Source organism: Malaclemys terrapin, chromosome 3 (genome assembly GCF_027887155.1).
Source record: "Malaclemys terrapin pileata isolate rMalTer1 chromosome 3, rMalTer1.hap1, whole genome shotgun sequence".
NCBI classification, from domain to species: domain Eukaryota; kingdom Metazoa; phylum Chordata; order Testudines; family Emydidae; genus Malaclemys; species Malaclemys terrapin.
The window spans coordinates 41,339,735-41,352,923 of NC_071507.1; the positions used below are offsets into that span (position 1 = coordinate 41,339,735).

The 13,189-nt window shown below is 43.1% G+C and overlaps 1 protein-coding gene across 3 annotated transcripts in view; it reads left to right on the forward strand.

Annotated features, from left to right (window-relative positions):
- Positions 1-13,189, forward strand: part of SYT14 (synaptotagmin 14) — a 169,836-nt gene that overhangs the window by 15,679 nt on the left and 140,968 nt on the right. For 2 of the 3 annotated variants that reach the window (XM_054021277.1, XM_054021279.1), the window contains exon 2: positions 3,882-3,929. The exons of the other annotated variant lie outside the window; for it this stretch is intronic. In XM_054021277.1, the coding sequence (XP_053877252.1) occupies positions 3,882-3,929 (48 nt within the window). The remainder of the gene's footprint in view (positions 1-3,881; positions 3,930-13,189) is intronic. 3 annotated transcript variants of the gene reach the window in all.

A 13,189-nucleotide genomic window follows, 5' to 3' on the forward strand; every position in this document is an offset into this window, starting at 1 on the left:
GACAGTTTTTGCATTTTAGTGTGAAAGAGTTACCTGGTTTTATTGCTTTGATCTATTTGATCCTTTGTATCCTACCATTTCTTTCATCTTCATTCATGTCGAGTCAGATAAATTTATATGCCAATGAAGGAATCATTAACAATAATTGTTTTAGCGTATTGATTAGAAGCTTTCACATATACTACACTTAAAATGAGAAATGACCATGTAATAAATTACCCTGTTGAGACTGAAGATTGATGAGCTAGATACCTTTTAATAGAGGAGCGGTATCACCTCTAAATTAAGATTGGGTTCCATTTTTTTAATTTGGGAAGATTCATTCTTTGATTTGCATGAAAAATACATTGCATCTTTCCCAAATTTCAAGCTCAGAGTCTGAGTAAAGACTGAATTTTCAGAAGTATTTCAAACTAAATCTTTTATTTTGAGTTAAAATTAAATGGGACTTTAAAACATTTTTGGTGTTTGACTTTTCTTCATATCCATTTTGCTAACAACTGGTTGTTTTATCATCATTCACACTTTCTATACAGTTTAAGTTATTGCCAGCATTCCTTGAATGCATTTAATACAAATAGATTGTAATTAAGCAAAGTTCTAACCATTGTACTTTCTTGTCTTTCCCATCACATTCACAATTTTCCACTGTTAAAAATGGCCACCATTTTCCATAATTTACAGTGGGACTGAAGCTACCTATTGGGTATGAAATTATTCATGGCCTCAGTAAAGATGGCCACTACTTTATTTGTTGAAGAGATGTCCCCAAAAGGGGAAGTAGCACTTAACCAGTGGGTTGGTTTTTGCTAGACAGTAATATAATGCTAGGAATCAGGATTCTTGGATTCTATTCCCACCTGGGAGGGGATAATGGTCTTCTGGTTAGAGTAGCGCGGGGACTGGGAGTAAGGAATGCTGGGTTCTGTTTCTAATTCTGAAAGGTGCATAGTCTTGTGGTTAGAACCATGGTTACTGATAGCATAGCAAAGCACATAGATTTGGCAAATGCCTTTTGAGGGGCAGAATCAATGAGGCTGCGTATATTAAAGACAGGAAGTGAGAGGTACTGCACAGAATCAACAGGCCAGGAGGAAGAGGCACTAAGGTGGCTTTAAAACCAAGAGGGGGTCGCATCTAAGTTATAATAGCCTGTCTTTGGCTGCCCATGGGCAGTAGTGCTGCCCTGAATCTCTGCAGTGCTACATGTTTCAGCCCCACTTTTGATGTACTCCTCCCACACACAGCCATATTATCCCTGGCATGCCCCTATGCAAGGACTTTGAAGGGGGTCTTTGGAAGATGGCCTGCAGCTGTCTTCTTCAGTCCCTGCATCAAGATGAGTATTTCCTGGATGGAACTGGATCTTTTTAGAGGCTCTTTATGCTGGGCAAGAGGGCAGGGAAGCAGCCTAAAGTGGCAAGAGCTGGGGAGAGACTCTCACCCTGGTGTCTATCCTAGCTCTGCTAGACATGACCTTGTGCAACCTCTCAGTTATTTCATATGTGAAAGGCATGGATGATATTTTGCCCCCTCATAATATAGGGATATGAGATGTTGCTCAATAATAAGGTCTTTAGAGTGAATGGAATAGATGAGATTTTAACTGATGGTCTTCTGGCTCCCAGCTCAGTGCACCTTTCAGAAGGCTGAATAATATTTTGATGGAGAGCTTTTCCTGACCCTTCTATCCCCCAGAAAACTGGGAATCTACTTCTGAGATCTCTCCAGCCTTGTTAAAGCTTTGTACCTCTGATTATGGGTATGTCTGCACAGCCTACGGAAGTGAGCTTCCCAGCCCTGGTCGACAGACTTGGGCTACCCCAAGTCATTATTTCAAAGCACTGTGTACGCAGCTATTTTTAGAGCTCTAGCGTGAGCCCTGCTAGTCCAGGTCTGTTGGCCCAGGCTGTGTAGACATACATGAGGAACACTTTTTCTGCCCAGTTGAGCAAATCCAGCACTTGACAAGATCTTCTACCCTGCTTTCCAGAATGCAGGAGCTATTGTATTGGAGTTGAAAGCATAGAGAAGGGCCTTCTTTGTCCCCTCCTTCCCCGCAACTTTCTTCACACAGTTAGTCCTCTTCTCACTATGCCTGCTGTCTCCCCGTCCCCCCCACCGCAAACATTCCCACTCCCTCCATAGCCTCATGCCATTGGGGAAGTTGGGGCATCCTTATCACCCTTTGGCCTTGCCCCCCTTTAAATTTAAACAAAACATCTCTCCTACATTTGCTGTATTAAAAAGATGGGAAATTCCATAAACAGAAACTTTGTTTAAAAGGGCTTGAGGTTAGTGGTCCCTTCAACTCAAGCTCTAAAATTCAAGAAAATACCTAGTTATGGGATATATCTTTACCATACCTTAATGTCTACACAGCATCTGTCCACTGACAGGAACAGACTCTATATTTTCATAAGGAATATTTTGTCTCCAACATATAAGAAACTATACTATGTACAACACATTAATTTCCCTTATAAGTTAACATTAATTAGTCTCATGCACTCTTCCCCCATATACACTTAACACACCACACACTTAACCTGTGTACTTTCTGTCAACTCTAAATGTTTGCTGAGGGCCTAATTAATGTTTTGCATTATGTGAGGGAGATTAATGTATTGTATGTATATTTCCTTATCTTTTGGAGGCAGAAAGAAGTTCATTGTGAATATACAGTCTGTTAATGGGCATTAAGATATGGTTAAGAAGTGTCCTGTAACTTAGTATTACCCCGAGTTTAAGTGTTTTGAGTTTGGATGATGTCAAACTTAAATAAAAACATTGTTTAAAATGAGGTGTGTGTGTGTGTATATACGCTGCTACCTCGATATAACGCGACCCGATATAACATGAATTCGGCTATAATGCGGTAAAGCAGTGCTCTGGGGGGGCAGGGTTGCGCCCTCCGTTGGATCAAAGCAAGTTCAATATAACACGGTTTCACCTATAACGCGGTAAGATTTTTTGGCTCCCGAGGACAGTGTTATATCGAGGTAGAGGGGTGTGTGTGTGTGTGTATATATGTGTGTGTGTGTGTGTGTATATACATATATATACCCTTCACCCAATAACCAAGCCTTTCTCTCTAATCACCAATGACTAATGCCATTATTTTTCTTTAGGCTTCTAGACACTAGACAAGTTTCAATGTTTTCGTTGCTTCCCTTTGAACATTTTAGAATAGTTAAAGTTTTCATTCACAGTCTGAAATTGCAGCCTAAAAGCTTTCTGTTACTAGAAAAATTAAATATATGTTATGCCCATGTAAGTACTTTAAAGTAACAAAAGTTTTTAAAAAAACCCTCACCAAATGGAAAAAGCTGATAAAACCTGGAGTGATGGGAATGACACAAATAACCTCTGGGTTTTTTCCTTAGGAGATGAAACCTGTTTTGTACAACTTATCAATTAGACATTGCAACAGAATGTCAACATGATGTTCTAAAACTTTGGCTTTCTGAAACTTCATTTGCAGATCAACTGGCTCACCAACTTTTCAGAACTAGAGGACTTGGTTTATAGTTAGGAAAAAGTGTGGGGTGACTTCAGCTCACAGATTTCAATGTGTAAATTCCACATGAAAAGTTTAGGGATAATTTAATATTCAGTCTAATACATTGAATCCAATGCATGAATAATTGCATGTTTAGTAAAATGGTAATATTAAAGAACTATTTGAATTTTCATATTTCCTATTTACATATAATATCCTCTGAAAAAAGGAACTTTGTTTTATTTTTTTGTAATGTCCTCATTAAATGACACTCAGTTTTCCCCCTTTATCTTTTTTTCAGTTTGTAAACCTCATTAAATATTAGAATACATTTCATAATATCTATTTACTATTTTCTAATGTTATTTTTCCCAAATAGGTGGAGAACGAACCTGTGGCGTACATGAGTTAATCTGCATTAGAAAAGGTACACAATTTTTTAAAATGGGTGTTTAGTTTAATTTTAAGGCTAATTTTTGGGAACAAAGAAATGTTTTAAACTGGATATTTATGCTATACTTTCAAATTGCTGTAAAATTACTTCCATTTAGTTTGTATGCAGTGTTGTTGTAACTGTCAGTCCCAGGATATTAGAGAGACAAGGTGGGTGAGGTAATATCTTTTATTGGACCAACTTCTAATGGTGAGAGAGATCAGCTTTGAAACGTACACAGAGCTCTTCTTCAGGTTTGGGAAACTTAAGTTATGTCTACACTACAGACCTTAAGCGTGACAGCTCTACTGCTGCAGCTGCGCCACTGTAAGGTGTCCCGTGTAGCTGCTCTATGCTGACGGGAGAGAGCTCTCCCATTGGCATAATTAATCCACCCCCAACGAGCAGCGGTAGCTATGTTGGTGAGAGAAGCTCTCCTATTGACATAGTACTGTCCACACCGGCGCTTCTGTCGGAGAAATTTATGTCGCTCAGGGTGTGTGTGTGTGTGTGGTTTTTTTTTTTTCCCCCCATGCCCCAACCAACAAAAGTTTTACTGACAAAAGTGCTATTGTCGACATAGCCTTAGGCTATGGCTATACTAGAGATCTTTCAGCAGTGCTGCTGCACTGATGTAGCTGCGCTGCTGGGAGCTATCTAGTGTAGCCTCTCTAAGGACTTAATTAATCCACCCTCAACGAACAGCAGCAGCTATGTCGGTGGGAGACATTCTCCCACTGACATAATGCTGACCACACTGATGCTTCTGTCGGTGAAGCTTATGTTGCTCAGAGGGGTGGTTTATTCACATCCCTGAGCAATGTAACAGGGTCCCCTGGCTCCTGCCTCTGCTCTGGTCCACAAACTGCTCAGAGACCTTTGTGCTGGTCAAACACCTTGAGTAGTTTGTTTACAACGTGGGTTCCCACCCCATCATACCATATACGGCTCTGCTCCAACCATCCTAGGGAGCCCCCAGTTCCTGCAACAAGCAGGGAAGAGCAAATTCTCTCCTTCTCCTGCTATCTGCTTTCCCCCTCTTCTACTTCCTTCTTGTGCCTATTTATAGCCTCTGCTTAATGGCTTAATTAACCTTCTAGCTCTACTTCCTCAACCAATTAGGCACAGCTCTGTTTAATCAGCTCTATTCTGCATTGTTTGAGTGGAGTTGCCATGACCAGAGTGCGGGCCCAGCTGTTCTTGCCTAGCACTCTGTCACAAGCAACATAAGTTATACCAACATTAGTGGTAGTGTAGACATAGCCTTCCTCAGGCTAAATACAAGATGGAACAGATTGTTTAGCATAAATAGAAGAACAGGAGTACTTGTGGCACCTTAGAGACTAACAAATTTATTAGAGCATAAGCTTTCGTGGACTACAGCCCACTTCTTCGGATGCATATAGAATGGAACATATATTGAGGAGATATATATACACACATACAGAGAGCATAAACAGGTGGGAGTTGTCTTACCAACTCTGAGAGGCCAATTAATTAAGAGAAAAAAAACTTTTGAAGTGATAATCAAGCTAGCCGAGTACAGACAGTTTGATAAGAAGTGTGAGAGTACTTACAAGGGGAGATAGAGTCAATGTTTGTAATGGCTCAGCCATTCCCAGTCCTTATTCAAACCTTTAGCATAAATAGTTAACACACATTTCAAGGGACCATTCAAGGTGATGTGGCCTTTTAACACCCCTCCGGTCATAGGAAGAAAGGAAAGGGTCGGGGGAAATAGCTGGGGCTAGTTCTAATGGTAATAACCACAAATCCAGTGTCTCTATTCAGTCCATGATTTTTGGTATGTAGCAAAGTTATAAATTTAAACTTCCAGGCTCATCTTTTGAAAGTGTTGTGCAGGTTTCCTTTGAGGATAAGGACTGATAGGTCAGTGTAGTAAGTCTTTAGCTGCGTGTGTGTTCTCTCTGTGTGCTGCACTGGCTCTGACCAGATAACCCATACAGAAGACTCTGATCGAACTTCTCAATCAGACCACAAGACTTGGTTTAGTAGCGAAGGTATCTGGGCAGGTTTACTGTCAACGAAGCATGGTCCTAGTTCCCCGGATCAGTGTTTACAGTTCTACTAGCACATGCTGGCCTGTTGCACTGAATGCAGCTCAGTGAATGGTGGGACTTTCCATTCCCTTCTTGGCTGGCCAAAGACACACTCTCTGTGATGCTTCTTTTGTACACCAATACAAACAAGTTACATATTGCCCCTTGATGTATTTAGGTGGTTAGTAACCACCCTTTACCTTGTACATGTTGGTTCAACCATCACCCTGTCATCGTAACCTTATTTTTAAGAGGGGGTTAGTGTATCCTTGTATCATCTTCAGGGAGTGTTTTTTACACTATAACCTTGTATCAGGGTGTTCTGGTACTGTCACAAAAGGCCAGCACAAAATCCCCCCCAAAAAACCCAACAAAGTCTCTAGCCAGTGTGTTTTAAAAAAGTTAAAAAAACCCACAAAAAGACGGTTTTAACTGGTACAAAAAACACCAAAAACAAAGGTAGTAAAACAAAACGCCCCCCAAAAACCCCTAAACTTAAAAACCCTCCTAAAAGCTAAAGCAATTCAAAAATCAACAGCAAACCTCAAACGGCCTGGGCCCAAAACAAAACTCCCGTCCACCCTTCCCCCTCTTCTTCTTACCTTACACCCAGGCTTGGCCAGCCTCGGGTAAAGCATGTATAAGTATAAAAGTGGGTTGGGGTTGGGGCACTAATGCTTTCTTCCTTCCTATAAGTAACATAAAAAGTACCCATCACTCTCCGCTATTATTTTATTACTAAAGCTTTAAAACTTAAACACTTAATGTGTTTCGTCATCTCCTCCCTAAAAATCCTGTGGCCTCAGCCTAATCACCTGATGCCTCAGGCGAATTGGTAAAAAAAAAATCTGTCATAGTACCACCCTTCTGGAATGTGTTTGTGTGAGTGTCCTGTGCCTAGCACTTCTTAGGAATGTGTGTGTGTGGTGGTTTTTTTTTGCAATGCCATCCCAGTTCTTGCCAAGTTCTGTGAACTTGAAAGCAGGCATCTTTTGTAACAGGGCCTGACTTCTACTCACAACCTGAGTTTTGCTAACTTTGCTTTATATCTACAAGGCTTGACACTATTTTAGTTCGGGCCTCAGGCCTTGTACCAGGCCTCTTATACCAGGCCTCATGTTTCAGGCTCTCTCTTTCTACTACTGTCCAATATAGAGTGATTGCTTTATGAAAAGTGTTCACTAATGGGTGATGTGGTGTTTTTGTTTTTTATCATTTTCATGTGTGAGTTCATTTGAGAGCATAGTGATTGTCTGCTTTCACCAACATAGTTGCTGTTGGGGCATTTAGTGCAATGGATGAGGTATACCATATGTTGTGATAAGCATGTGTAGGACCCATGGATTTTGAAAGATGTGTTGTAGGGAGTGTTGATCATTGTAGCAGTGGAGATTAGGGTTGTAAATATTGTTTAAACAGTTATCGTTTAACTGATTAAAGGGAAAGGGGCTGGGGCTGGTCTGCAAGGCTGGGGCCGCTCTGGGCTGGGGTCAGGGTCTGCTCTGGACGGCAGGCCGACCTGGCCTGCGGGTTTGGGGCTGCTCCGGCCAGCCCATGGGGCTGGGGCTGGGGTCAGCTGGCCTGGGGCTGGGGTTGCTCTGGACGGCAGGCCGACCCGGCCTGCAGGGCTGGGGCCGCTCCGGCCAGCCTATGGGGCTGGGGCTAGGGTCAGCTGGCCCAGGGCTGGGGCTGCTGCGGCCCAGGGAGCTGGCCTGGGGCTGGGGCTGCTCCAGCCAGCCCAGGGCTGGGGGTTAATGGTTAGGGTGGGTTAATGGTAAGACTAATGCTTACCGGTTAACCATTTTAATATTTTACATCCCTACTGGAGATATGTCTGCAGGTTTTGTATCTGTTGTTCTGGCAGGGTCTGGTGCCACTTTGTGTTGGTTTGTCCTGGTCTGTGGGCAACTTCCTTCTGATGATGAACTTGGAGCAGTTGGGCGGTTGTTCAGAGGACAGAAGAAGGGTTCAGGAAAGGATATTTCAGGATGGAGTCACCATCAAGGAGGAGTTGTATTTGTTTGATGCTACCCTGTATGGGTTCCAGCATTGGGTGGTAGGTGACAACTAGGGGTATGCGGTCAGAGGGGGTTTTATTTCTGTATTGAAATAGGTTGCCTCTTCCATTTAGTTTAATAGTCATTGGAAGTTATGGTTGGATTTTTGGCTCTTGGGTGCACTGTGCTGGTGATCTTAGTCTAGTTCTTAATCTAGTGTCCATATGACAATATTTATTTGTACTATTTTTTTATAGTCTCATGCTTGCAAACTTACTTTATTTATATAGTGCACACATCCAAAATTCTCTAAGTGAGTGAACATTTTTTCTGTTTGAAGCAAAGCCCTAAAAACAACAAAGCTGGGAGAACTGAAAGTCCTGGCACAGTCAAGGAATTATAATGTGATTGGAATAACAGAGACTTGGTGGGATAACTCACATGACTGGAGTACTGTCATGGATGGGTATAAACTGTTCAGGAAGGACAGGCAGGGCAGAAAAGGTGGAGGAGTTGCATTATATGTAAGAGATCAGTATGACTGCTCAGAGGTCCAGTATGAAACTGCAAAAAAACCTGAGAGTCTCTGGATTAAGTTTAGAAGTGTGAGCAACAAGGGTGATGTCGTAGTGGGAATCTGCTATAGAGCACCAGACCAGGGGGATGAGGTGGACCAGGCTTTCTTCCGACAACTAACAGAAGTTACTAGATCACAGGCTCTGGTTCTCATGGGGGACTTCAATCACCTTGATATCTACTGGGAGAGCAATACAGCAGTGCACAGACAATCCAGGAAGTTTTTGGAAAGCGTAGGGGACAATTTTCTGGTGCAAGGGCTGGAGGAACCAATTAGGGGCAGAGCTCTTCTCGACCCGCTGCTCACAAACAGGGAAGAATTAGTAGGGGAAGCAAAAGTGGATAGGAACCTGGGAGGCAGTGACATGAGATGGTCGAGTTCAGGATCCTGACACAAGGAAGAAAGGAGAGCAGCAAAATATGGACCCTGAACTTCAGAAAAGTAGACTCTGACGCCTTCAGGGAACTGATGGACAGGATCCCCTAGGAGAATAACATGGGGGGGGGAAGGAGTCTAGGAGAGCTGGCTGTATTCAGGAGCGCTGCCAGCTTTTCCACCGCCCTAGGCGGCGGAAGGTCCCGCCCCGAAATGCCGTCCCCCCACAGAGATAGTGGAAGGTCCTGCTGCCGAAAAATTGCCGCGGTCGCCGCCCCCAAAATCGCAGCACCCTAGGCGACTGCCTAGGTTGCCTAATGGGTTGCGCCGGCCCTGGCTGTATTATAAAGAATGCTTATTGAGGTTGTAGGAACAAACCATCCCAATGTGTAGAAAGAACAGTAAATATGGCAGGCGACCAGCTTGGCTTAACAGTGAAATCCTTGCTGACCTTAAACGCAAAAAAGAAGCTTACAAGAAGTGGAAGATTGGACCAATGACCAGGGAGGAGTATAAAAATATTGCTCAGGCATGCAGGAGTGAAATCAGGAAGGCCAAATCACACTTGGAGTTGCAGTTAGCAAGAGATGTTAAGAGTAACAAGAAGGGTTTCTTCAGGTATGTTAGCAACAAGAAGAAGGTCACGGAAAGCGTGGGCCCCTTACTGAATGAGGGAGGCAACCTAGTAACAGAGGATGTGGAAAAAGCTAATGTACTCAATGATTTTTTTGCCTCTGTCTTCACGAACAGTGTCTGCTGCACTGGGCAGCACAGTATGGGGAGAAGGTGACCAGCTCTCTGTGGAGAAAGAAGTAGTTCGGGACTATTTAGAAAAACTGGATGAGCACAGGTCTATGGGGCCGGATGCGCTGCCTCCGAGGGTGCTAAAGAAGTTGGCGGATGTGATTGCAGAGCCATTGGCCATTATCTTTGAAAACTCATGGTGATCTAGGGAGGTCCCGGATGACTAGAAAAAGGCTAATGTAGTGCCCTTCTTTAAAAAAGGGAAGAAGGAGGATCCGGGGAACTACAGGCCAGTCAGCCTCACCTCAGTCCCTGGAAAAATCATGGAGCAGGCCCTCAAGGAATCAATTCTGAAGCACTTAGAGGAGAGGAAAGTGATTAGGAGCAGTCAGCATGGATTCACCAAGGGCAAGTCATGCCTGACTAACCTAACTGCCTTCTATGAGGAGATAACTGGCTCTGTGGATGAGGGGAAAGCAGTGGATGTGTTATTCCTTGACTTTAGCAAAGCTTTTGATACGGTCTCCCACAGTATTCTTGCCAGCAAGTTAAAGAAGTATGGGCTGGATGAATGGACTATAAGGTGGATAGAAAGCTGGCTAGCTCGTCGGGCTCAATGGGTAGTGATCAATGGCTCCATGTCTAGTTGGCAGTTGGTATCAAGCAGAGTGCCCCAGGGGTTGGTCCTGGGGCCAGTTTTGTTCAATATCTTCATTAATGATCTGGGAGGAGTGGTAGATACGCTGGAGGGTAGGGACAGGATACAGAGGGACCTAGACAAATTAGAGGATTGGGCCAAAAGAAACCTGATGAGGTTCAGCAAGGACAAGTGCAGAGTCCTGCACTTAGTGCATGGGATTCTTCCGTCCTGTTACAGATTAGGGACCGAATGGCTAGGAAGCAGTTCTGCAGAAAAGTACCTAGGGGTTACAGTGGACGAGAAGCTGGATATGAGTCAACAGTGTGCCCTTGTTGCCAAGAAGGCTAACGGCATTCTGGGCTGTATAAGTAGGGGCATTGCCAGCAGATCGAGGGACGTGATCGTTCCCCTCTATTCGACATTGGTGAGGCCTCATCTGGAGTATTGTGTCCAGTTTTGGGCCCCACACTACAAGAAGGATGTGGAAAAATTGGAAAGAGTCCAGTGGAGCGCAACAAAACTGATTAGGGGGCTGGAGCACATGACTTATGAGGAGAGGCTGAGGGAACTGGGATTGTTTAGTCTGCAGAAGAGAAGAATGAGGGAGGATTTGATAGCTGCTTTCAACTACCTGAAAGGGGGTTCCCAAGAGGATGGATCTAGACTGTTCTCAGTGGTACCAGATGACGGAACAAGGAGTAATGGTCTCAAGTTGCAGTTGGGGAGGTTTAGGTTGGATATTAGGAAAACTTTTTCACTAGGAGGGTGGTGAAGCACTGGATTGGGTTACCTAGGGAGATGGTGGAATCTCCTTCCTTAGAGGTTTTTAAGGTCAGGCTTGACAAAGCCCTGGCTGGGATGATTTAGTTGGGAATTGGTCCTGCTTTGAGCAGGGGGTTGGACTAGATGACCTCCTGAGGTCCCTTCCAACCCTGATATTCTATGATGGATTAGGGTTCAGAGGGCAGGTTAAGCAGTCATATTTACATGACTCCTGTTTATCACATGGTGCTGCAAATTTACGGGGCTATCAAAGATATCTACACGAAATACAGGAGGCAAATATATATACAGCATGTACACACATTTATCATTGTACACTATTAAAAATATGTAAAAATTAGGATAGCACGTTTTGTAATGATATTGTGGGTTAGATATTCTCCTATTAAACATGGTTAACAGTCTTTTGGCACAGTGGGCACACAGATTTTCTATTAACTTCAGAGACCATATTTCAAAATATAGTTATGATTTGGTACTGTTTTTCTCTGAATTTGCATTTTTAGTTGCAATTTCATTTATCCATAAACCTTTATTCATTTCTATAGCTAGAGGGGACATTCGGGGCGCTGTTTGCCACTACTTACTACTATTTCCTCTTAATCTGAACTGGCCAAGTCTTTTATTGTCCACTGGTATATGTGCACTAGTTTCTGCACAGTCTTGGATCATAAGAACGGCCATACTGGTTCAGACCAATGGTCCATCTAGCCCAGTGTCCTGTCTCTGACAGTAGCCAGTGCCAGATGCTTCACGGGGAAAGAACAGAACAAGGCAGTTTCAAGTGATCCATCCTGTTGTCCAGCTCCGGCTTCCAGCAGTTGGCGGTTTAGGGACGCCTGAAGCATGGGGTTGCATCTTTGACTATCTTGAGTCATAGCCATTGATGCACCTATCCTCCATGAACTTAATTCTTTTTTAATCCAGTTATACTTTTGGACTTCACAACATCCCCAGCAATGAATTTCACATGTTGACTGAGTGTTGTGTGAATAAATACTTCCTCTTATTTGTTTTAAACATGCTGTCTTTTAGTTTCATTGGATGACAGATGTACAACTTGGAGAGCTTTCTGACCAGCCCTAGAGAGTCACCACAAAGAATAGCTGTTCTCCATCATCCTACAGAACTCTGTTGCATGGCATTTTTCTCTGTGCCACTATAGAGGGGATTTTATTGGCAGAGACAGGCTGGTGGAGAAGCAGGACAAGTATGCCCAGTTGCTCCACCACTATGTGAATTCACTGAATAAAACTGGAGAAAAGGGTTGTGGGCTGGAAGTTCTTGTATGACATAGTGATAAGTACCTTAGATGGACAGAATGCCATTGCAGTCCTCTGATTACATTAGTAGTCACTGAGCAGCTCTGCTGGTGTTCTGCAATCTATGAATGTATGTCAGAAACTTGCCTCCCCAGTACCCAGTAGAAAGCCTTTGGCTTAGTGCAGAGGTCAGGTTTTACCCCTTTATCATTATACTTTTTGGAATGGAAATATTTGCAGATGCTTATAATTTTATTTGTGTGTGTGTGTGTGTGTGTGTGTATACACACACACACACACTGATGTTAAAGGGAACCCGTTATGTTGCCTTGCTTTACATCCAACACATAAGAAATAAAGCAGATATGCTAGAAATAAATGGAGATACACCTCTACCCCGATATAACGTGACCCGATATAATATGGATTCGGATATAACGTGGAAAAGCAGCGCTCCGGGGGTGGGGGCCTTCGCACTCGGGCGGATCAAAGCAAGTTCCATATAATGCGGTTTCACCTATAACGCAGTAAGATTTTTTTGGCTCCTGAGGACAGCGTTATATTGGGGTAGAGGTGTATATAGTAAAATACCATCTGTGTTTCTTTAAGAACTTGATCCAATACCATTGAATTGGATAGTAGTCTTTCCTCTGACTTTAATAGAAATTGGATCAGGGCCATAAAATACCATTAAAAATCTATATGCATGTGTGTGTGAAAATATTTTATCCACTGCTCTGATAAATTATATCTACGATTATTATAATTGAGAGATGAAAGAAAAAATTCTCTGTTTTAGTTTGTTTGCTTCATGTG